The sequence below is a fragment of the Barbatula barbatula genome (genome assembly GCF_947034865.1).
Source record: "Barbatula barbatula genome assembly, chromosome: 5".
NCBI lineage: Eukaryota > Metazoa > Chordata > Actinopteri > Cypriniformes > Nemacheilidae > Barbatula > Barbatula barbatula.
The window spans coordinates 16,441,328-16,465,831 of NC_136769.1; the positions used below are offsets into that span (position 1 = coordinate 16,441,328).

Genomic DNA, 24,504 nt, shown 5'->3' on the forward strand with positions numbered 1-24,504 from the left:
CTGTACATGAATGTTATTTCGTCACATTCGTGAACAGAACGAAGAGGACCCAGCTGCTAGCCCGCGCGTGGATGCTGCGGGTGGCAGGGGTAGTAGCATTGTACGGTACATAGAAATTGAGTATTATTTATGGCGGCGTTTAGTACTTTTAAACACCAAGCAGCACTATGCTGAATTGTGAAAACCAAGTAATACGAACTGATGAGAGTTTACAAAGAAAACAAGAATTAAAATTGGCAGACATGGATTTATTTCTTCTGAACAGAACAGGTAAGACATTTTTATATTTCAAAAGATAACACAAAAACCGTAGCGCAGTTGTTGTGTTACAGACGGGTGCCCAGTTTCATAGGTTGTTCTTCCTCTCTATGTTAGGTTCATTATGATAAATGTTACGTAAGCCCTATTTGCATGGGATTTGTATTATCTGGGGATCTCGTGTGATTTAGAAATTACCTCCCCACATCTGTGTTTCATGTGGCGCACACACACGGGATAAGTGAAGCTTGTGAAGGTACTCAAATTTACTGATTTATTTCCTGGACATGATTTCAAGGGTTTGGGTATAGTTTATGTATATAGTTGTATGGTGTACATTTAGTAATTTAGCCAACGCTTTTATCCAATTCAGGGAGCGATAAGCGATATGTCATACAGGAGCAATAATACAATAGGTGCTAATACAAAGTTACTAGTTTCAACAAAAGCCAGACCAATACCTATTGAGAGAAAGAGAGAGGGTTAGTTCTTGTATCTGATACAGGCTTCAACCGGTAGCCAGTGGAGAGAGATGAAAAAGGGTGTTACATGAGTCCTTTTGGGCTGTTGGAAGACAAGGCGTGCTGCTGCATTCTGAACCAGCTGGAGTGGTTTATAGCCTTGACAGGAAGACCAGCAAGTAGAGCATTGCAGTAGTCCAACCTTGAGATCACCAGGGCCTGGACAAGGAGTTGTGCCGCATGCTCAGTGAGATAGGGTCTAACTTTCTAATGTTGAATAAGGCATATCGACATGACTGTGTTGTCTTTACAATATTATCATTGAAGGAGAGCTCTTCATCAAATATGAGTGATTGTGGTATTGCCAAGTTGGAAGGTGAGATTGTGTCGCACTGTGGGGTGTGTCAGAAATATTGATAGTTCTGTCTTGGCCGGGTTCAGCTTGAGGTGTCATCCAAGCTGAGATGTCTTCTAGGCAGGCTGTAATGTGATCTGCTACAGTGGTATCGTCTGGGTGAAATGAGATGTAAATCCGGGTTTCGTCAGCATAACAGTGATACGAGAAGCCTTGTGCCCATATAATGGGTCCCAAGTATGTTGTGTAGGTTAACAAAAGCAGCGGTCCAAGAACTGATCCCTAAGGGACCCCAGTGATCATATGTTGGGCAGTGGACAGCGAGCCCCTCCATTACACCGTGAATGATCTGCCAAATAGGTAGGATTTGAATCAGTGGAGAGGAGTGCCTGAGATTCTTAAAGATGACAGGGTTGACAGCAGTATCAGGTGATTGACAGTGTTCAACGCTGCAGATAAATCTAGCAGAATCAGGATTGAGGATTTAGACTCTACTTTGGCTAGCCGCTCTGCTTCTGGTGTAGAATAATATATGACCGTACCTGTCAGCATTTGAGACCTGCGGTCACGTTCGGGGACCATCTGTCCGTTTGGCGTTATGGGAGTTTCCATTAGAAATTACAAAACGACTCCTGGCCAAAACGGCGGTTTTGCACTATTTGGGTTAACTGTTATTTTTATTATGTGCTACTGATGTACAGTGAAGATTCTCACTGTTCACTGTCACAGGCCACACTCAAGACATCAGACTCATCCGCGCACTTGAGCAGTGCCGAATCACAACTCATGTAAAGAAAATATCTCTGCCAACACCTGCAGTAGCAATTACAAACAGAGATGGCGACAAAGAGGCCATTCGTACGGACAGCACTTGTGGATGTGGATCAGCAAGCTTGAATATTGCTGTTGCATTTTGTTTTATGTTATTTGGAGTTTTGAGAAGAATTCTTGATAACGTGGTCAATAATTCAGCATTGCTATGTAGGCTATAATTATTAAAACATGAAATCATATAAGATGATGATGTGATGAATATGTACAAAATATTGAGTAGTAAATAATTTATGGTGGTCTGTTCTGCTGCATCAGAAAATAAAAGTGGAATTGTTTAAAGCTTCTGTTCAATTGCTGAAGTATGTCATCTGAAAGTCATTTTCATAATTTGTTTTTATTTTCTAACTCATGTATCTGATGAAAGCAACAACGTTTAGATTTTCGACAATTAGTTTGTCTTATTGAGATTAGAATTTGCATTGTATGATACCACATCTTATTAGAGTACAGTTATATAAAGGTATTGATTTGAAAATGGAAAAAAATACATAAACAATTTTTTGTGATCATATAGCTTATTTTCAACATTACTACAGTGTTATTAATAGTGAATAATACAATGCATTTTCCTGTTCAAATAATTTGATTTTTAACACCTAAAATAATGTGTCACAAAGAAAACCAACCATATCAGGGCTTGACATTAAGCATTGTCACGTGGTTGTCATTAGGACAAGTAAATTGGTCATTCACTTGTCCAACTTGTCCGAAGATAAAAAAATTATATTTCATCTGAAGTGTCAATATAATTGTTTCGTATCCTGATTGGACAAGTTTGCTTATGAGTGTTTAAGCAAGTGTCCGCTGGGGCCACCTAAATGTGTTAATACTCTCCATGAGTGCTATAGCACAAAGGCAAGCAGTAATTATAATTTGTGTCAGGGCTGTATGTTAACTTTTTTTTAACATAGCACTGGTGCTACAGAGGCCAAACAGTTGTAGCGTGAGTATTAAACATCTGTTGCCATCATTAAAAAGTGCAGTTCATCACATGAATAGACAGGAAACTGACAAATAACATTAATCTTACGGACAGATGGATGAATTAGGGCAATATACGTTTTTGTTTAGCTAAATTAGTTTAATTTTTTGTGTATTAAATTTTTCAACTATACAATAGAGGCACCGTATATTTGTCCACATTAATTACTGTAGTATTGTGTTACTAACTGCAGCAAAATTCATAGAGACTGTTGTGTTTTTGAACCTTACTACAGTATGCTACAGTGTTTACTACAGATTATGAATTTACTACAAGTGTACTACAATATCTTTTAGCAAATACTACAGTATGTTTTTGTCTAAGAGTGTTCAGGTTAATGGGACTTTTGAGTTTTATTGTGTCTGATGATAGCTTTAGTAAAACTTTAAAATGCTCGCAAAATAAACTCTCAATCCAACTGTGGAGATTAAGTTCATGTGTTTTATATCCTCATACAGTGCAGACGCAGACAAATCCTCGCCCATCACTTGTGTAGTATGTTAATCTGTGCACCTCATTCACGCAGAACATCCAGTTGACGCATGTAAATAACTGGATTCCTAGTATTATGGACTAGTGCAGTGCGGTATGATTATTGTCACACACACACAAACAAGCACAACCACGACAAACGCAATTCACACAAACACGCAGCTATGTCCAATGCAATTCGTATTATTCTTAGCACAGACCGATCTTTCGTAGCACTATTATTATTGTTCAAGTTACGTTACTTGTCTGGTCGGGCAAGTAAAAGTCTCCCTCCCTTGCATATACAAAACATTCACTCATGCAGGACCAGCGGACAAGCGTTAATGTCGAGCCCTGCATATATTGAGCATATACTCCACAAATGCACACGATAAAGCAAACCATGTCAACCACACGCTACACCTGCTTGGTTGGAGCCGAAAAATTTCTGTAATGTTAATCTGATTGGCACTTAGGTTCATGTGTATTGTATGGCCTATGACAAAGGTTGAATTGTTAGGGTTTGGTGGTATTAGTGTCCGATTCCAATAGATTGCATCTAAGCTGGAATGTGCCGACTCGCCAAACAATGGATTTATTATTGATTAGAAAGAAAACCGCATGTATCTGTCATCGATCTGGTCAAGCAGCATTTGTTACAATATGTAGTCAACATCTGTGCAGTCTGTCATCACATTTTTATTTGAAATGGTCTTTGTGATGTAAAGCCTGCTATCTGGGTCACCAGAAGCCAATATGAAACCATTAACAAGATTTTATGAACAGGACATTGCCATTAAGCGTTCATTGTATATTTGTTGGTTAATTAGGTAAACAAAATTTTTTGGTACAATGCGTCTGTCCCCATGCCTGCTTTCCAGAGTTTTCCCCCTTGGACTACATCACCCATCATCATCCATGTTCCCTCACCAGTCCCTCATCAGTTATCACCACACCTGCCATCTCCCCTGTTTCCAAGCTCGGTGCACTTGCCTTGCCAGGGGGAGAGTGCTCCGGGTTCCATATGAGCCGGCGAGCTCAGAGCCCACTCCCCAGACAGCACGCCAATTAAGCATTCTCTTTCTGTAGGGCGAGTCATAGACAGATACAGTACATGTGATAAGAGAAGGTTCACACAGTTCAGGAGAGAGTGATTGACAGCGTGATGCAATCATTTCCACCCCACAATAGGCTATAAACAGTTTAGGTATAATATGATGTGTATATGGAGTTTTAGTTCTAATTTACTTATTTCTTTACTACAGCCTTTTGAAGTCCAATGTCACCATTATATTTTACACTTACAAAAATACTGTAGTTGGTATATTTTAGGAGTCTGTTTGAGGGTACATTTTACATTTTTCGATTAATGTTTGTGTTTCTGAGATTCTAGACTACATACAGCTACTATCACTACTATCACAAAAAACAGAGGTGGATGTTGTTTTGGTTATATTGTCATTTGTATAGTTATCGCAAAGAATACCGGAAAATATTGTGATAGAGTTTTAGGACCATATCGCCCAGTCTTCAGAGCCTTCCAAGTCTTGGGAAGCCTTCAACGTTTGGGAACCCCCTGCTAATTAATGACAAACATGACTTATCAAGAAAATATTTTTTTAATTTTCACTTATTACCATTGCTAGATAGGCTTCAGATACATTATGAACTTCGTTCAAATTTCGTTTTGAACTATACATTTCATGAAACTACAAAGATCAATTATTGAAGACATTTAAGATTTTTATCAGATACAATGTAATTAATCTTGCAGTAGATGATGGCAACTGCATATCGAGAACAATAAGGACGAAAATAGCAACACGCTGCAATTAAGCACTTAATATTTGGTACATATAAAACTGTAAGTGCCACTTTTCAAATATTTTAATAATTTTATTGAAAACAAATGACTTTACGATCTGATGATAGGGAAAAAGTTTGGCAAACAGCAGATCTGAACCCACGACGACATGAATGAAGTTACTCACACTTTACTCTCCACGCCACTGCAGTCACTCTGTATTTTAAATTTCTTTTCAAAAACCTGCCAATTACGCCTACGGTCAATGTTAAACCTGCCCCTGACGGCAATTGGCGTGGCACGTACTGAATGAAATAACGGAGGGGAAGATTTCAGTCTCTTCCTCATTTTTGCATTGGTACGTATTTTTGAAGTTTTGTCCTTACTGTCACTTAACCTTTGTTGTAGAAAAGACCATTTTGTGCATTCCTTTTGTGATGAACAGATAGGTGAAACTTAAGTCATATAGAGTTGAAATGACATTTGGGTGAGTTAATGTTGACTAACTTTTATGTATGTACTAACTATTAAAAGATGCGTGGTGACGTAGCCCCACTAGTAGTCATTTTAGTTACTACAGTACAACAACACATGACTGAGTCATTCATTTATTAAACATTTCAGCTTACTAAAGATCTATTTATATTTTACTCATGTACGCCTTCATAATTTACTCAAATGGACCTTTTACCCCGATGTTTAGAGTTTAATATTTCAGTCAGTGGAAGAGTGGCTCAGGGCCTCACTTCACCCTGTTTCACTTTCACACAAAACAGCTCGGTGCAGTTCCCCTGAAGTGCTAGCTTGACGAAGCAGGGCTGCAGCCCATTGGCTGAGAATCTGCTTTGGGTTTGTGGTTTTTTCTAAAATCGTATGGAGCCGCGGGAGAACGTGGTGAGGGCTTCCGCTAGTTGGGTTTGACACATAGACTTACAAGCGTACAGGGTCCACCAGTGATATTACAGTGCAACGCTAAACAAATGTGTAGCCGATTATTTTGGTTTTAATGCTCGGGGCAAGTCTTTAAATATTTCTGGCACTTTGTCACGCTGATGGTGTTTTTGACTTACCCTTTTGCAATCCCGTTTAACCAGGTGCTGTATATAAATTAGGTAATTGTTAGTCATTTGAGCACAAACATATCCTTTTCTATGTAATTATTGATTTGTGCTCTATTCACGAAACTTTGCACTTAAGATGCAGTTTCATAAAGAATATTTAACATCTGAGGAACCTTTCTTTTCTACGTGGTTAAAAATGGTTTTCAGATTATAATAAAGTAAGAAAGAGATGGTTCTTTAAAGAAACTTTGGCTGAATTGTTCTTTGTGGAACCAAAAATGGTTCTTCTATATGGCATGCAACATATATGGGTGCATGCAGGGAGGCGGGTGATTTTCGAAAAAAATATATAATTCCCAGCGAATGTCGAATATGAAATACTTTAAAGCCCATCACTACTTTTAAGCACCTATATTTTTATAGTGTAGCTTGTTGGCCTGCTGCTCATGAAAAACATAGTTTTTTTTTAAAGTTTTGATAAAACGTATTTAAATAAATTGTGGCTGGAGTAAATAATCAAATTATGATGAATTGCATCATACAAAGTGAGTCCATCAATACGTTTTTGGCTATGCTTTGTCTGTATATTTAGCAGATTTGCATTGGCTTCTCCTTTAGCGAATTGTACAACAATGCAGATGGTGTGTGCAAATAAACGGCAATACAAAAAATTACGCTTTACAATTTCCCCTTCAAAAATAAAAATGCTGTCATCATTTACTCACCCTGTTGTCATTTTTTTTCTGCAAAACACAAAAAGGTTGGGAACCAAAAACTGTTGGACCCCATTAACTTCTATGGACACAAAATGAAAGGAAGTCAATGGGGACCGACGGTTTTCTTTTACAAACATTTTTCACAAAGAAAGTCATATATGTTTGAAATGACAATGAGGATGAGTAAATGATGACACATTTTCATTTTGAAGGTGAACTGTCCCTTTAACTAATGGGGTATGTCAATGGAATTGTTCAAGTTTAGTTAACTAATACAACTTTTGATTTTAAAAAATGTAGTAAAGGCCGAAATTAACATGAAATAAACATTTTTAGTACATGGATGATTAAACAATCTTAGCAAACACCGTATTGTGAAGTGTTTTATAAATGTGTTGCACACAGATAGGGATTATGATGTTCTCTGTATTTAAATGTGCACGGCAAAATCAGTATCACTTCTGCTGTGCAACTTTAATATGCCCACCACAGAAATGCAACTTCTTCCAAAAGTGTCACTTTTAAGAGGCCGAGTCAAACACCTGCTCGTGAAATGAGGAAGTGCAGAGTGCACTCTTACACACTCACTCCAAAATAAGTGGAGAGGAAATCTGGTCAAGGTATAAGTCAGGGTGGAGGTGGAGTTGGCGTATGTGTATTTATGTGATCTTCTGCAGGTGATGTTGAATTGTGACTTGGCTGAGTCACGTCCTGACTTGAGCACAAAGCTGATGGTGACGGATGACGGTATCATGCCATATCTGTTAGTAAAACAGCGTGCTAAAATCTGAGGGGAGAAACCCGTAGTATGTTTCCAGTAGTCATGCAAACAATAAGCAATTCTCACAGCGGAGGACTGTTTTGATTGTGGGAGCATGAAGTGTTTCAGAGCTTTACTCGGATGCTCTCTCCCACTCGTTTCTCTGATTTCCAAATATGTGTAAACATCAGAAGAGGATGTTAGTGCTTGTCAGGGTTGGTCCTGCCCTCACGTCAGACATGGGTAATGACTGTACTGTATGTGCTGAGGTGGATGGGATGGAATGGACAGCATAACATCTCCCAAATTTTATAGTTATACTTACTGGAAAAGATCAGTAAATTAAACATTTTTGAATCCTTATATTGTTTTAGCCCAATATGATGTTATCTGGCACACAGCAGCGAATTGGGACTGAGGCTCCTAGACTTAAAAAAGAACTGAAAAGCCCCATAAATTTATTATAAAATTAGTTAACGTGACTTATATTGTGGTGTATAAAAGTCTTTTGAAACCATGCAATACTTAGCTTTAAGTGAGACGGATGAAAATCAGAAGGAATTTGCTAACGTGAAGACCATGAAACACACCTTAAGTTTCAAAGTTAAAGAGGGAAAACTAAATTCATTGAATGTAATAGAATAAAGGTATTAATCATCTCATGGCTCTCACGCTGCGAACTCTTTTCAGATGTGTCCTGTCTTGCATTTATGGGGAAGTTAGATCATTCTGCACTGTTCCCACTCATGCCTGCGGCAGCAGAAGCACAAAGGCAGACCAGGGAGAGGATCTGCGGTCCAGAACCGGGTTTGATAAATAGACAGGAATATGCAAAAGCGTGTGTAGGCATATCAGTTGTAGCGTTTGATTCAATTTGCAAACGCCCATAGAGCATTGAAAAACAATGCTGGTATTATGCAGCCGAAGGGCATCCGCTGTACCTTCGACACGTCTCTCCGTCATAAAATATATGCAGAGAAATTTGTCACACAGAGCCTGTATTAACGCATTATTGTACATTAGCATTTACATTCGCAACCCACTAAAAATGGGGAAAATTTGCGTGAGAAATAGTTTTTGTGTTGTAAGAAAACAGACTGGACAAAAACAGAAACACCCTTTAGTGTCTTATTAAAGTTGACATGAAAGATTCCTCCTAGAAAAGTTTAATACACTTTTTAAATTGTCATGACGTAGAGGTTTAGTTAGAACCAACATCCTTGATGCAGTTAGAGAAACATTTAAAGTTCTCTAAGGAAATGTTGATATTCTCATTTTTAGACATCATCTCCTTCTACCAGTGCTGTAGAGAACACAAAATCTAAAGGGATACTTCACCCAAAGAATGAAAATTCTATCATCCTTTACTCATCCTCAAGTTATTCCAAAACTGTACTGTTAATGTTACAGACCTCACATCACTATAGGTTAAAATAAACAAGTCGCATGATCTATTAGAAATAGCTTCTTAACCATTTCACGCATAGAGGTCACTACAGTGTACAGCAGGGGTTCTCAACCGTTTTGACTCCAAGACCCCACTGTATTCAAACAATTTTCGAAACCCCCCGCCATTCCCCAAAACTCAAATTTCCTAACCTATAAAATATTTCAGAGCTTGATGTTAACTGGAAAAGTGTTTATGCAATGTAAAATGGACAAATAATAAGAAATATCTTGTTTTTTTTAGTAAAAAAATATATGCCAATGTTCATTTTGTCTCAATTATAAATAATTCAATTTTATATTATTAGTCATCCTAAAGCCCCTTGGAAGTCAGCTGCCCCCCCCCCCCCCGTTGAGAACCGCTGGTATACAGCATGTGTAACAGTGCTCCAGACTGCACCTAAAATGGTTGCGACCAAAAATATTACCGGCGACCATGCAAAGGTACTTGTTTTTAAAGTGTTTCCAACGGAAGCGCCACACCAGTGAGAGGAAGAGAGAGAGCGGGGCAGGGCTCAGGGAAGGTGCTCTTCCCGACCTCAAGAGGTGCCTTAGTGGACCTACTCTAGGTTCATTCAAATCTGGCATTTGTGCTATTGGAGCCAATGGGCCCTGTGTAAAAAGTTATAATCTTGTTTTACATTCCCTAAGAGCAATACAAACATGCACACTGACAAAATACTGAACAAGATTGTCACAAATGCATGACCCTGTGTTCTTATAAACAAAGCTGGTTACCCTGTGCTCTAAACCAAAGCTGTTTGTTATACCACAGTGAAAAGCGTGTCACAGATCCACCACCACAGCTACAAGCCATCAATGCACAAACTATATATTATCACTGAGGTTTTGTGGAAAGTATTAATAATCATTAATGGGTATTAAAGGTCGAACTCCACAGCTCTTCAAATGTTAATCATTATCATTTAAAAATGATTTACATGGTCGCTGTACTTCCAAAGCCTAGTTTGTCCAAATGTGCTGTTTTTCAGGAAAAACTTTTGTAATGATTAAATACTGTGTTGTAGAAGACGACAAGCACTTTTTAATACTTTTTTTGGTTCGATATATGCAAAACTCAACGAGAAACATAATGGGTGAAAAACAATAATGATTTATTGATAAAGATAAAATCACCAAATATGGAGATACAAGGTTTCAAAAAGGACAGCAGTGATATTCAAGTGTCATATTCAAGTGTCATTGACAACACATTATGGTGCATATTGTATCTTGTTGTATTTAAATGAACTATAATGAACTTTGCTGGTGTTAACAGTGTCAGACGACAGGTTAAGAAAGCAATTTAAAGTTTTATAGCTGAATGAATATACATAGGTTTTTTTGGGAGGCGGGGTTGAATCTGATGTTTCATTGATGTCATGGATGGAAGAAGAGTGTTGAGATACCGTTAATGATTCTTCATTCATCTGTCAGAGGCCTCTGCAGGTATGGAGAACGGAGGCTCAGTGAATTTACAGGACTTTGGGGTGGCATCGTGGGAGAACGCCGAGAAAAACCGGTACATCCTATGCCGCTTCATCAACCCAAACAAGCTGACCTCATACCTGCGCCAATGCAAGGTCATCGATGAGCAGGACGAAGATGAGGTGCTAAACTCTCGCCTGCTGGAATCCAAAGCCAACAGAGCAGGTGCTGTTCTCTGTGTGTTGTGTGTGTTTTTGTTTATGTCTGGTGGGCGTTTTGCATCTTTGATGGCTTAAATCTGATGTGTGAAGATTTTTCGTTCGAAACTTTCTGTTTGTCCAACCAATGGAGGATGGAAGAGTGTTCAGGAAACCTTTCCGGAACCGTTTTTTGCAATCGCATTTGATGGTGCACTTAGCGCAGAAATGTCACCCTTCAGCGCTAAGCATAAAATATAGCGTTGTTAATGTTGTTATAAGATCTGTCCAAGGCTGCTTTTATCTATAAATCGAATTGTCTGGGCATCAACATTCATACATGCGAGTGACAAAAATATTAAACACGGTGGAATATGAAAATGTAAATTTCACGCTGAAAACATTTACATGCAAATCACATCATCAATCAGTTACTTGGTCGTCCCATCGTTCGCTGTGTTTTTCCAGTAGTGAAATGGCATGATGAATGGATGCTTTTTATCCTGTGAGCCACCGCTGTAGTTTTTCTTTCCCAACGACTCCTTCCTGAACCTCCATGCCATTTTTCAACTTCTCAATGGCCACAGGCAGAATGGATGACAAGGATTTCTAGGCAGCTTGCTAAACTCTGCGCTGTTTGTTTGTCACAAAGCAGCACATCAAAAGCTTGTTTACCACGGCTGGGATTTTCATAGCCCCCTAATGATTCTTTTTCCGCCTGGGACTGGCAGTCTGGTACATAACAAAGATGATTTTTCGTGTACTTTTTTTGATGGGACTTTTTCTAATGAGTTAAAACACAATGCAGCGCTTTATCAAAGTTCCATTCTATTGCTAGACACAATACAATTGTTTTCATTTTTGGTTCACATCAAGTGGTAGCCGAATGAACTGGGTCCGGTTAAAGAGTTTGTTGACTCCACATCATGGTCCTGAACATGTCTTTAGAGGCATAAAACAAATGGCCAGCACTTGTTTAAGGTACAACGATATCAATGCTCTGTTTTTACATTTTAGGTCGATTGTTAGATATCCTGCACACGAAAGGGGAACGAGGATATGTGGTGTTTTTAGAGAGTCTGGAACTGTACTACCCTGACCTCTACAAACTCGTTACGGGGAAGGAACCCACCCGCAGATGTTCCACTATAGTCGGTGAGACACTTTTAAATTAAAATGCCACCCGTATAAATGACCTACGACCACAACTTTACAATGTTTGTTGCCTTTCACCATAAATTCCCTTTTATATTGGTGCAGCACTCTTGTATAAATGTGGTTGTACCATGGTATCAAATGGTAATACCAGCTATAACAACAAAATAATTTAATTAAAAAAAACAAAATGACTATGGTATATTAATACTGTCCAAAACATGGCACCATGTTAAAAAACATGTTTATCACTTGGTATTTTGTGTTTTTGTGTGGTATTGACTAAAGCTATTAACGTTTACTAAAACTATTAAAACATTTCTGTTCATTGAAATGAGTGATTCAAATCGATTAATCGATTCCAAAATAAATATTTGAGTTTATATTAATATATGTGGGTCATGTATATTTATATGTTTGTATATACAAATGCACACACACACATATATATATATATATAAATATATATATAAATAAATAAATATGTAGATAAATATATATCCATTTATATTTAAATGTAGTTTGCTTTATGTATAAATATATATTACTTATATTTCCATAATTGAATATATAGATGTATGTTGGTGTATTTATATAAATAAACATGCCACACACACATATATTATATAAACACAAACATTTATTATGGAATTGATTAATTGTGATTAATTGATTTGACAGCACTTATTGAAGTCAAATAAATATATTGACCTTAATATTATTTGATAAAACAAACAAATACCAGAAATGTTGCCTCAGCAATAAACAAGAAAAAAGTATTTATTTAAAGGCACTAAAAATATAAACTGAAAATGAATAAAATCTAAAATTAAATTGAAATTAAAATAAATTCAACTTATAAAGCAACAAAACAAGAGCAGGTAACAAAATTTGATTGTAAATTAAACAGAAAGCTAAAAATATCAAAATGAAACCTGATTTAAAATATTCATGAAGCTCTAGTATTGAAATGTGCCATTGTTTATGCAGTGGAAGAGGGTCAAGAAGGGCTCATTCAGTTTTTAATGAATGAAGTCATAAAGCTGCAGCATCAGTCCAAGGCTAAAGATGTGCAGCGAGTGGACTACATGACCAAATGTCGCACGCTAGAGGACGAGCACAAGAAACTAAAGCTGGCCAACCAGGAGCTGCTTACATTCCAGGAGCGCTACAATAAAATGAAAGAAGAGCGGAATAACTACAACGATGAACTCATGAAGGTGAAAGATGACAACTATCAGCTGGCCATGCGGTACGCCCAGCTCAGCGAGGAAAAGAATATGGCCGTCATGAGGAGTCGAGACCTGCAGCTAGAGGTCTGAGAGCTTCTGCAAGATTGATTGGCAGATTGTACAGATATTTTGTGAATTTGGAAAGAGATTTAATTGTTGAATACAAATGCTGCTCGGTGTCCCACTGTTTCCTCCAGATTGACCAGCTGAAACACAAACTCAACAAGGTTGAAGAGGAGTGCAAAATGGAGAGGAGACAGTCTCTGAAACTCAAGAACGATATCGAGAACCGGCCACGAAAAGAGCAGATATTCGAGCTGGAGCGAGAGAATGAGGTCTTGAAGATCAAACTCCAGGAGCTACAGTCCATCATACAGGTGAATACCACTTTGTACCTCGCAGGATATGACTGACAGTGAAAAGCAAACGGTTGGAAGAGGTCAATAAATGTGAGAGACGTCAAGTTTGTTTTGAATGCTTGTGGTGTTTTTATTCATGCGTAGCCAGGGCCTCTGCCTGATTCGGACAAGGCTATCTTGGATATCCTGGAACACGATCGACAGGAGGCTCTGGAGGACCGGCAGGAGCTGGTAAACAGGCTGTATAACCTGCATGAAGAGGTTCGACAGGCCGAAGAGCTCAGGGACAAGGTTAGGACCTGAATTATATATTTTATTTTGTCAGTTTACTCTGTGATGCCAGAAGATGCTGTCTGGAAGCTATTGGAAAAAGCGCGTCAGTTTGTTGGCCAATTACTGTATTAAAGGGGTCATATGACACGGCTAAAACAAATATTATGGTTTGTTTTAGATGTAATGCAATGTGTATACACGATTTAAGGTTAAAAATTGTGCTGTATTTTCCACATACCGTGCATGTTTGTCTTTTCCCCGCCTCTCTGAAACGCAAGGATTTATTACAAAGCTCATCGCTCTGAAAAGCGAGGTGTGCTATGAGTGACCAGTTAACCAGTGTGTAGTATTTGGTCGAATACTGCAAGCGTGTGACAGAAATGTAATGCCTCTTAACATATTTGGTACATCAGGTTCCAAAGCAACTGTACTGACAGGTTCGCCCACCTTACTTGCGTTTACATTTGGGCGTTCTTAGCCAAGTCATACCACGAACTGACGTTGATTTGTGGGGGTGTTTCATGCAGGTCTGGGTGAGTATTCGCTTTTAGATAGAAAGTGTTTTGTTCCAATAGTTTAAATTTAGCTCATTTTCGTGTCTAAAACATGCATGGGTAACTTATAACACAGCAAAGACACAGCGCCATTTGACCCCTTTAATGTCAGATTGTAATCTTTTTTAGTAACCTCAAAATAGACATGCTTTATTCAAGATGATCACAGATCTTTAAGGGCATGGTCACAGAACAAGAGTTTTAATTCATTATTTGAAATAATGAAGTGTAGGCAGAGGTTTTTTTCTCTTGTCACACATGAAGGAGAAGTGACAGAGGCTGATGAGGACTCGGCTCTTCTGCAATGTGCTGCATCTTTAATTAGCATTGCATCTGAGAACTGGCTGAATGTGTCAGAATTCAGAGTAAGACAGGAAGAGGAGGGGTCAGCGGTGGCGTCTTATCGGAGCCCTCTTTTGAAGGTTTCACTTCTTGAATAATGTGCATTTTAAAGGAAATTAGTTCACCATTACAATTGCATTTCATTTCGCCATCTCTGGCAACCAACAGCTCTTGTATTGTTAACACGAAATAAACACTACAAAAAAACAACGGTTTAAAAAAGAAAAACATTTGTAAACCAGTCTAAACTGGATTGCTATTTGGAGTTTAAAAGAAACGACCCCTTTTCCCCAATCAGTTCCTATGATTTTATGAGTTAGTTTTATTTAAGATTATGTTTTGGGTGGGGAAAGAGTTTTCTCCAGAAACTATGTTAGTTTCTCTCACTAGGTTAGAAACATCTCTCACTGGGTTTATGCTCCTTTTTTTTTGACCCGAAGCATTGAAACAGTTTGGCTATATGGAAGATACACATTCACCGCATTGCATTCATTTTCACTGTAATGATGGAGATTGTAGCTGTGACAAACTGTTTCTGTCATAAACTGCCTAGTGTGAAATGATGGTCTGATGGGTGAGTATTAATAAAGTGCGGAAAAAAGTTTTAGCCTTCAAATCTTTCAACTGTTCACCTCTCAGGGTCAAGCAAGACGATATTGAATAGTGCTCTATTCAGATCTTTAAATGAAAATGGTTTATAAGAGAAATGTTTCATCTAATGCACAGTACCTGGAAGAGAAGGAAGACCTTGAACTGAAGTGCTCCACTCTGGCGAAGGACTGTGAAATGTACAAGAACCGCATGAATACCATCATGGTGCAGCTTGAAGAGGTGGAACGCGAACGCGACCAGGTCCGTCTCTAATGTTCCAGCTCTTAGATGTGTTTACTTTCTGAATATATAATAGACTGCTGATATAATCTGTGTATAATCTCACAGGCCTTTAAATCAAGAGATGATGCTCAGCACCTCGTGTCCCAGTGTCTGATCGATAAAGACAAGTATCGCAAGCAAATACGGGAGCTGGAGGAAAAGAGCGATGAGCTTCAAATCAAGATTGTAAGAAAAGAAGCGCATATAGTCAACCTGGAGTGCAAACTGAGACGCATGTCTAAGGATAATGGACTGGATCAGGTGAGAAAATGTCAAACCGACTGGGTGAGTCCCTTTTTGACCCAACGTTGGGTTGAAAATAACCCAGCATTGTGTATTATTCAAATCAATAAGATTCCTTTTTTCTACATAATACAAATGTTTTTCTTTCAGAGTTTGCCACGAGACATTACTCCACTGAACATAGCTCAGCACTTTGCCCAGTCTGACCAAAACACCGGAGGACCTTCAGAGGATTCTGGAGAAGAACCTGTCGATGATCAAGAACACGTTAAATTCATACGTAGATATAACATCAAAAAAGTGAGCCAAAATGTAAAACCACTTTATATCGCATACTTTATATTGCATAACATTCAGGTCTTTTACCAATGTGACATTCTCATTCCTATTTGTTTTAGGCTGGCATAACAAAATCTCCAATTACAGCACCAAAATATCCGCAGTTCCCAGGTAAAATATTCGTAAGAGCTCTGACAGCCACAACTGTTTGCTGCAAATATAGCGCATATCACATGCTTTCAACTCAGGTATTCTTTCTCGTCCGTCTTAAATTATACAGCAGTGCCCGTCACCAATGGAGATCATACAGAACCTGTGGTCACTGACAACACAAGTCCTGCCAATAGCATCATCAGTTCTCCTGTCACACTCAGTTACTTTGGAGAAATCTTCAATAAAAATGTATTCTGTTCATTTTCATCTCATTTGCTTACCTCTCCATGCAGCCTTAATGTGTTGACAAACGTTTTGTTTGTGCGTTCGTCTCTTAGCTGCGTTGCCGTAATGACAGCATATTGTCCACCGCACCTGAGCCTCCGGACCATCACTCTATTGTCAGAAGGATCAAGGAGAGTCCAAGCTCTCAGTTCAAGTGGTAATGAAAAACACAGCTCTGTATGATGTACACGTAGAACAAAGTGAAAGTGCAAAGTGATTCTACATTTATACTAGTATTTGCATAGTTTAACAATGGCGTTTGTGGTAAGACAGTGGTGAAAAAACATGATCTGACAATTTAACTTCTCAGGTCATTTACTTTAAAGGCTTGTAATTGTTATGTCCTTTTTTTGTAGTGTTCCTCTTTCAGACACTGCAGATACAGACAGCGGAGACAATGCAGATATGGGTATAAACACGCAAACGGCTTATTTCACCCACTCTGTATCTGATTCATGCATGTAAAGTGTGTTCATAAGACTTGTCTGATTGTTTGCTTTAGATGACCATGATTTAGAAATGTCCTTCTACGGGCCTTCGTCCATCCACTCATCATCCTCATCCCACCAGTCTGAGACAATAGACTGCTATGATCTGGAGCAAGTCAATAACATCTTCAGGAAATTCTCTTTAGAGAGGTTTTGGTCCTATATTCTTTATGCCGACAGTATGTTGTTGAGAGGAGAAGAAAATCTGAAAAGTTCACCTAAAAATGAAAACTCTGTCACCATTTACTCACCTTTTCTGACTTGTTCCAAATCTGTATACATTTCTTTGTTCTGATGAACCAGGGGTACAGGGTTCTGAAAATAGAAGCTGTGGGCTCTTAGATTTTTTCCTGGTGGCTGGTTGCAGTACAGGCCATAAACCCCGCCTTCTTCCTGTAGAGAATAGGACAGGAGCCAAACTATAAAATCCAATTACACTTCAAATATATTTTTTCCAAAGACGTTTTCTGTTATCTGTCAGTTTTTATCACTTTGATGTATCTCTACCTAGTCCTAGTGTTTGTTTTTTTAATATGTTTGTATTTAGTAAGTTATAAGTTGATTTGTTTGTTTACGATTGACGACATCAATCGGTATGTCTCAACTGACATTCTTGCGTAACATGTCAGGGCCCATCGTCAGACGATTTACGCTCAATTCATTAAAAGCGGCATCACGCTGTCCATCTTTTATACAGTCTATGTGATGAACGCAGAGAAAGATATTTGGTAGAATGCTTGTTACCAAACAGATCTCACTTCCCATTGACTACCATAATAGGAAAAAATACAATACGATGGTAGTCAAAAGTGCCCCAGAACTGCTTGATGTCCTACATTCTTCAAAAAACGTTTTTTTGTGTTCAACAGAGCAAAAGAAAAAACATAAAGTAACTTTTCCTACTATGGGGGGCAAGATCTGTTTGGTTACAAGCTTTCTTCCAAATATCTTTCTCTGTGTTTATCAGAACAAAGAAATGTATACAGATTTGGAACAACTGGAAGGTGAGTAAGTGATGACAGTATCCCTTTAAACAATCGTCACACATTTCTATAAACCTCAAATACAGGACCATAAAAAGTCCTCATGACTGAATCTTTTGTTGTATATTATTTCTTAAGTTCCATTTTCCCTTTTGATAATATTTCTATAACTGTGTTCATTTTCTTTCTCCAGACCGTTTCGTCCTTCCTTGACTTCAGGTCCTCCACGCAACTCATTGCGGCCTGTGCAGAGCCTCTCTCTCTCAGGAGAAAACCTTCTAACACAAATCGATCTGATTGGTGGAAACGATAGTGGCATCTTTGTCAACTTTGTCCAGCCTGGCTCTAATGCAGATCGGGCCGGTGTTCAAGTCGGCCACCATCTTTTAATGGTGAGGCTGGATCCTGTATGTGTTCCACAATCAAAATAAGCAAAAAACACCTGATCATTTTGGTTTGATTCTCCTCTAGCTGGAAGGCAGTGTGCATGGAGAAGCCCAGAACGTGGCTTTAGACACATGCACCAAGGAGGAAGCCCACTGGACCCTGCAGAGATGTTCCGGACAAGTGCATCTCCATTACAAGTTCAACTTTGATGGTGAGTACATAGAAAGGGGCTTCAAGGAAGAGATTTATTATTAAGCTCTAAAGAAAAACTGGGCTTTGGTCTTTTAGCCCACGGGACTGTCTGAATCAATGTTCTGATCGTCTGTTTGGAGTGAGAGTGTCTATCTCCAGGCCTGAGACCGTGTCTCTCTCTCTTTCACAAAGATTTCACTCGGCTGGACTGTATCCAGTACCATAGCCACGATGCCTTAGACGGCCATTGAAGTCTCGGCTGTGAAAAGAACAGCACCCTTTCGGCTCCTATGTCCTATTTAGTGGGTCACTGAAGGTCTCTGACCCTGCTATTTTATTTCCAGGCTACAGGCGACTGCAGAAGGATATTGATGATGGCACGGTGGTGTCGGGAGACTCCTTCTACATCCGTCTCAATCTGAACATCTCCAGCCAGCTGGACAGCTGCTCTTTGAACGTTCGTTGCGATGAGGTTCTTCACGTGTTGGACACCATGCACCAGAGCAAGTGCGAGTGGCTGTGTGCCCGTGTAGACTATTTCACCAACAAGGACCTGGAGAGGGGTACTATACCAAGTTATTCCAGGTAAAAAAAAGACTAGAGCAACTTGCAACACTATAGTTTTCAATGAGCAGCGCTTTGGCATGTATTAACAGCTCTGTCAGGTTATTTGTGAGTGTGGAGGTGAGCGTGTGGGTGTTTACTGTATGTCTATCAGTTTTCATAAAAAGCTGTTAAGTAAACTTGACCGTCACCTTCTCCCCAGAGCCCAGCAGCTTCTCCTGGTGAAGATACAGAAGCTGATGTGTCGAGGAGGTCGAGAGGAAATCGATGCTCTCCGTGGGCTGCGGGTCAGTTCCATTACATCATTAACAATTCTGGGTAGAGACCGAATGCAGGTTAATAGTTTGGTCCATAATTCCAAAGTTATGGATGTGACATTTGCAGTCAAAACGTGAAATATATTCTTTACAAAGAATATGTATTTATTAGTAATATGTGCTCATTGGTGTAGAATATGGACATTTGTGGATGTGACAGTTAGGGATGTGCTTTTAGAAAGAAAAAATATATTAGGGCTGTCAATAGATTAAAAACATTAATTGCGATTAATCGCACCCTTTATTTTAGTGCTTTCGATTAATCTTTTTACTAACTATTCAGAAAAACTAATTAATGTAGACAACAAATTTCTTTAAAAGCCTCATTTTGTGGATGAAAGTCAACATTCTTACATTGTTGGCTTTGCAACTGATGTCTTTATTGAATATATCATTTTTTCTACTAACCAAACCAATTATAATAAGTGTGCCCTTCCTACCTGTCTAACAGTTAGGGAATATAAAGAAAATAAATATTAAGTTCTCAAACACTTACTACAGTAGTAACAGGAGTCAGCATGTTTAAGAAGGCGGCCCCTTTAAAGGGGACGTTCCCCCAAGGATCAATTTTGTGTGATTTTTCTCACCCATTTACTCACATGACATTAATCATGTTTAGAGAACATCCTGCGTCTTTTCGCAGCACAAATAAAGATATTTAGGTGAAATCCAAGAGAATTCCAGGCTTCCTTATAGACATCATAGTGTCAGGGTCCATCCGCGCATAGTAGCTCAGTTTATGTTTTTGAAGCGACAAGCAAACCAAAATACTGACTTTAATCTATATATTCTCCTCTGACTTGTCAGTGTATGGCGCGCGTTCATGAGAGCACTTCTTCGTAGTCTTCTTAGACGAGAGCACTTTGACGCAGGCGTATTAGGTTTGTGCACTGAACACCACATGGGGCTCGCCCCATTGGACTCCGCCGGCGCTCTGACTCACAAGTCGGAAGCGCAACACTGTGTTTACATGAAGACGCACGTCAAAGTGCTCTAGTCCGAGATGACGAAGAAGAAGTGCTCTCGTGAATATATCGATTAAAGTCGATATTTTGGTTTGTTCCTTGCACATAAAGCATTCTCGTCACTAGTAAAATAAATCAACTGAGCCACTATGCACGTAAAATGGACCAATTTAGCGATGTCTTTAGTACTTTTTTGAACCTTGGCAAAAACTGACACCATGCTGTCTATGTTTAAATCACACAAAGTTGATGTTTGGGTGAACTTCCCCTTTAAGAGCTCCCGCTCGAAGCAGGTCTACAATGCGCTTCCTATTTTCACTACTCTTTGCATTGATTTAAGCCTGTATTTAACTTGTTGAAGTGCTAGACAAAATGTGCTTCCTGGCATAATCTTGTAGAGAAGTTAATAATGGTGCGCCGCCTGACAGATTCTAACGCCGCCTTTAGCCCGTGTGTTTACCAGACGTTCCTCCCTCTTGTCATTTCAAACCTGTATGACTTTCTTTCTTCTGAAGAACACAAAAGAAGATATTTTGAAGAATGTTGGTAACAGTTGGTCCCCATTGACTTGCATTGGTCTTGTGTCCATACAATAGAAGTCAAAGGGGACCAATGCTTTTTGCTTACCGACATTCTTTGAAACATCATCTTTTGTGTTTTCCTGAAGAAAGTCATATAGGTTTAAATATCAAGAGGTGTTCACTAGGGGTGGGTGATATATATCGTCTGCGATAATATCGGGATTGTTGTGTTAACGATGTGCAAATTCTCATTATCGAGTATTTTAATATCACTCCAAAACACGCATTAAAACTCCACACATTCAGAGGCTGCAGCAGGGCGTCACGTGATTGCTGTTGTATGCATACACGTCGTCATCTCTCTTATAGGTTAGCGCGTGGCCGCACGCATGTTCAACACCGGTTAACGAATGTGGTTATGCTAAACATTTGACAGAAGGAGACAACATGCAGACACCCAGAGCCTCGCAATCTACTTCAGATGACTTAGTTGCTAAACGTGGCTCAACCTCACTTGCATCGAAGTGGTTCGGTTTTGAGAAAACTGATGTGCGCAAAAGACGGCACTCTGCAAAGTGTGTAGGAAACATGTTGCTGTTAAAAGCAGCTTGACGACCAACCATAGTAAGGAATACCAAGAGTATGAAAAGTTCAGAGACTCCGCTGCCCGAGAAAAGTCGACATCGGCTTAGGTACCTGCTGCACAACATACGCAGCAAACTTTAGCGGAGTCGTTTAGCGGAAATGTGCCTTACGATAAGAAAAGCAACAGTGGCAAGACATTACAAATGCTATCACCAAGTTTATAGCAAAATAAATGCTGCCGATTCAGTAGGTGGGGAAAGTGCCAAGTCGAAATTATTTCAGCTCAACTGCCCTCCCCAACTTCTATCATATATTATAATTTCATCTTGCTTGTATGCTGTACAATTTACATTACAGCAGATGTGTACGACTGAATGTTTACTCAGAGTTCGATGTTCTTACACTAATTCAATTAGTATTATGTATGTCTTTGAATTGTTTTTACTTGAATACTTACATGTTAAAGAAAATAAATAAGCACTGTTTTCATTCAACATTGTGCCCATTATTATCATCAGTGATTAAATAACTCAGACTTTTAAAAACACATTTTTAATGGATATCGTCTAATTATCGTTATCGTTAAAATTGCCAAAAATATCTAGATATAATTTTTTGTCCATATCGCCCACCCCTAAGTGTTCACAGACAATAGTCAAACAGTTTTTATTTTATATACAGCCGCAGTAAAATTAAAGAGACCATTTCAGATATTCAATTATTCATCAATTATATTAGTATTTATATTAGTATTAGTATTTTTCATTTTCTGCAAATAAATGCAAATAGAAACAGATTATTTTTATTTTAAATCTGGTAGAATTACTGTTAGTAGTTCACAGAATTAAATAAAAAGAATCAGTTTACCTAAACACATAGTCAACTCAGAAAAGCTGAAATAAATTTTTTTCCATTGCTGTATATCATTTTTTTTACATTTTAGAACATTTAAGAAAATGTTTGGATGTAAAATAAAGTGGTTATTAAAGCAAGGGAACATTCAGAATACAAAGTTTCCGTTTTTACGTCCACTTATACTGACAGTACAGTCCGTAATGAAGATCACAAAAGGGTGTTTTGCATATTTAATGTCAGTCTACATCATGATTTGACTTCAAAAGTGTGTTTAATGATCATCTCTCTTCCTCTTGCTTCACACAGAGCACTCTCCAGCCTGAGGAACCCACACCATCACTGGACCCCAAGTCCAGTCCCCGGCTGTCCAGAGCCAGCATCTTCATCTGTCAGATATTACAGGTAACACATCTCTCAGAGTTTCTCACAGCACCTCAGCGCTCCTGCGGCTGGAACCCTGCTGAGATTAATAGAGATCTCTGGTGTCAGTTTGTCAGCAGGGCTGATAACAAGTACAAGAGGATGAACAGCAGCGAGCGTGTCCGTATTGTCAATGGAGGAAATCCATCATCAGTCTCCAGACCAGGTTTTGAAACGCTGAGGCCTGAAGGTAAGAACCACCGCCCTCATGTATTTCTGGGAACTCTTTGCGGTGAATGAAAGTGCTAAAAGACGAATTACATTTGACATATAGAGTTAAACAGCTGATCGATGAGCTGGCTCTGTTCTTTCAGACTCGGACCCAGAGAGCGACTTGAATAAGAGCTTGAACCTCATACCGTACAGTTTAGTGACCCCACACGTATGCCAGCGCAAAAGGCCCGTCTTCTTCACTCCCAACATCTTGGCCAAGACCATCGTCCATAAGTTTCTTAATCTTGGAGGTGCTATGGAATTCAACATCTGCAAACCAGGTAACAGCAGTTCATGTTAAACTTTGTGTTGCATGTATATAGTATACATGTAGATGTTGTTCTGTGAGGTCATCTGTTATGTCACAGACAGCGACCCACTCAGTCTGTTTAAATACAGACTTGTGGGAAATATGTACTGTAATATACCTTAATAAAGGATAGGAGTTAGGAAACAGGAAGTGCATTGGTAAACAAATGTAACAGTATGATTTTCATGAACGTTTGCATTACCGAATTATGTGAAATGTGCCTTCAATTATTAGTCAGCAGATCTTTCTAATACTTAACTGGTTACAGAGTTTTTTTCAATAATAAATGGAAGGTTAACTTCAGAATCATCAATTCCTCATGGTTCTCATCACTGTACGTAAGCATTGTTTGGCTTGAACCAAGCACTATCAATTCTTCTTTCCAGACATTCTGACAAAAGATGAATTCCTCATGAGACAGAAGATAGAGCCCATCATTTATTCCAAAGAAAAGCAAACGGGTACATTTGAATGCGTCACCCCAGAAAATATTGAAGCGGTTGCTTGCAAGGTACAGTTATAAATGTTCTTTTCAAAAGAATTTAATAATAGCTAAATTATGTTTTTGCTCTTAAGTGCTGTCATTTCTTCTGCTTACTCGGGAGGGTTGTCAGATTTGATGTATTCGCTGCTATGCCAAGAAGTATCGAAACTCATTTAGAAGTGCTTCCTCTTTGTACTGTAAGAGCTTAACCCTTTCCAGCGACGCCTTCACACTAACATAAGTTCAAACCATGTGTTAAAGGAACAGTTCACCCAAAAATGTCAATTCTGTCTTGTTGTTCCAAATCTGTCTTTGTTCAACATGATTTTACACTCACAGAGGGGTTACCATCAAAGTGTGGTGCCTAATGTATACAGTATGAGTCCCAAAGTTAAAGAAAGTGCGTGGAACATTTAACACAGTAATCCAGGATTAGATTGATGAGAAAATGACCCTGGGTTATAAGGTATGTCTGGTGGGTTGGCACAGCATAAATTGGTGACCATATATCGGCAGGAGTTTCAGCTTTTGTACTCGAACTCTAATTCAGAGATCTCTACTCATTCCCATCGTCTCCACAGAGAATGGATACTCATAGATACTGGAAAAGGAATGGAAAGTAAGACTCTGCCTTTCTGTGGCAGTGTATAGAGAGCTCTGTAAAGCTCTCAAGTGTGTCGCCCAACTGAAAGGGGAAGC

The 24,504-nt window shown here is 38.9% G+C and overlaps 1 protein-coding gene across 5 annotated transcripts in view; it reads left to right on the forward strand.

Annotated features, from left to right (window-relative positions):
- The window catches only part of card11 (caspase recruitment domain family, member 11), a 28,953-nt gene that overhangs the window by 1,499 nt on the left and 2,950 nt on the right, over nt 1-24,504 (forward strand). For 2 of the 5 annotated variants that reach the window (XR_013786612.1, XM_079455716.1), the window contains exons 2-22: nt 10,586-10,801; nt 11,791-11,928; nt 12,919-13,244; nt 13,358-13,537; nt 13,664-13,810; nt 15,415-15,540; nt 15,628-15,822; nt 15,955-16,104; nt 16,203-16,254; nt 16,364-16,485; nt 16,575-16,678; nt 16,878-16,930; nt 17,024-17,159; nt 18,186-18,384; nt 18,464-18,590; nt 18,916-19,156; nt 19,338-19,422; nt 22,685-22,780; nt 22,868-22,988; nt 23,113-23,292; nt 23,708-23,832. Coding sequence is in view for 4 of the 5 variants with exons in the window: in XM_079455716.1 (XP_079311842.1) it covers nt 10,600-10,801; nt 11,791-11,928; nt 12,919-13,244; nt 13,358-13,537; nt 13,664-13,810; nt 15,415-15,540; nt 15,628-15,822; nt 15,955-16,104; nt 16,203-16,254; nt 16,364-16,485; nt 16,575-16,678; nt 16,878-16,930; nt 17,024-17,159; nt 18,186-18,384; nt 18,464-18,590; nt 18,916-19,156; nt 19,338-19,422; nt 22,685-22,780; nt 22,868-22,988; nt 23,113-23,292; nt 23,708-23,832 (3,105 nt within the window). In the remaining variant the exon portion in view is untranslated. Of the gene's footprint in view, nt 1-10,585; nt 10,802-11,790; nt 11,929-12,918; nt 13,245-13,357; nt 13,538-13,663; nt 13,811-15,414; nt 15,541-15,627; nt 15,847-15,954; nt 16,117-16,202; nt 16,255-16,363; nt 16,486-16,574; nt 16,679-16,877; nt 16,931-17,023; nt 17,160-18,185; nt 18,385-18,463; nt 18,591-18,915; nt 19,157-19,337; nt 19,423-22,684; nt 22,781-22,867; nt 22,989-23,112; nt 23,293-23,707; nt 23,833-24,504 lie in introns of all 5 variants that reach the window. The other 3 variants (XM_079455713.1, XM_079455714.1, XM_079455715.1) reach the window with 3 other exon arrangements.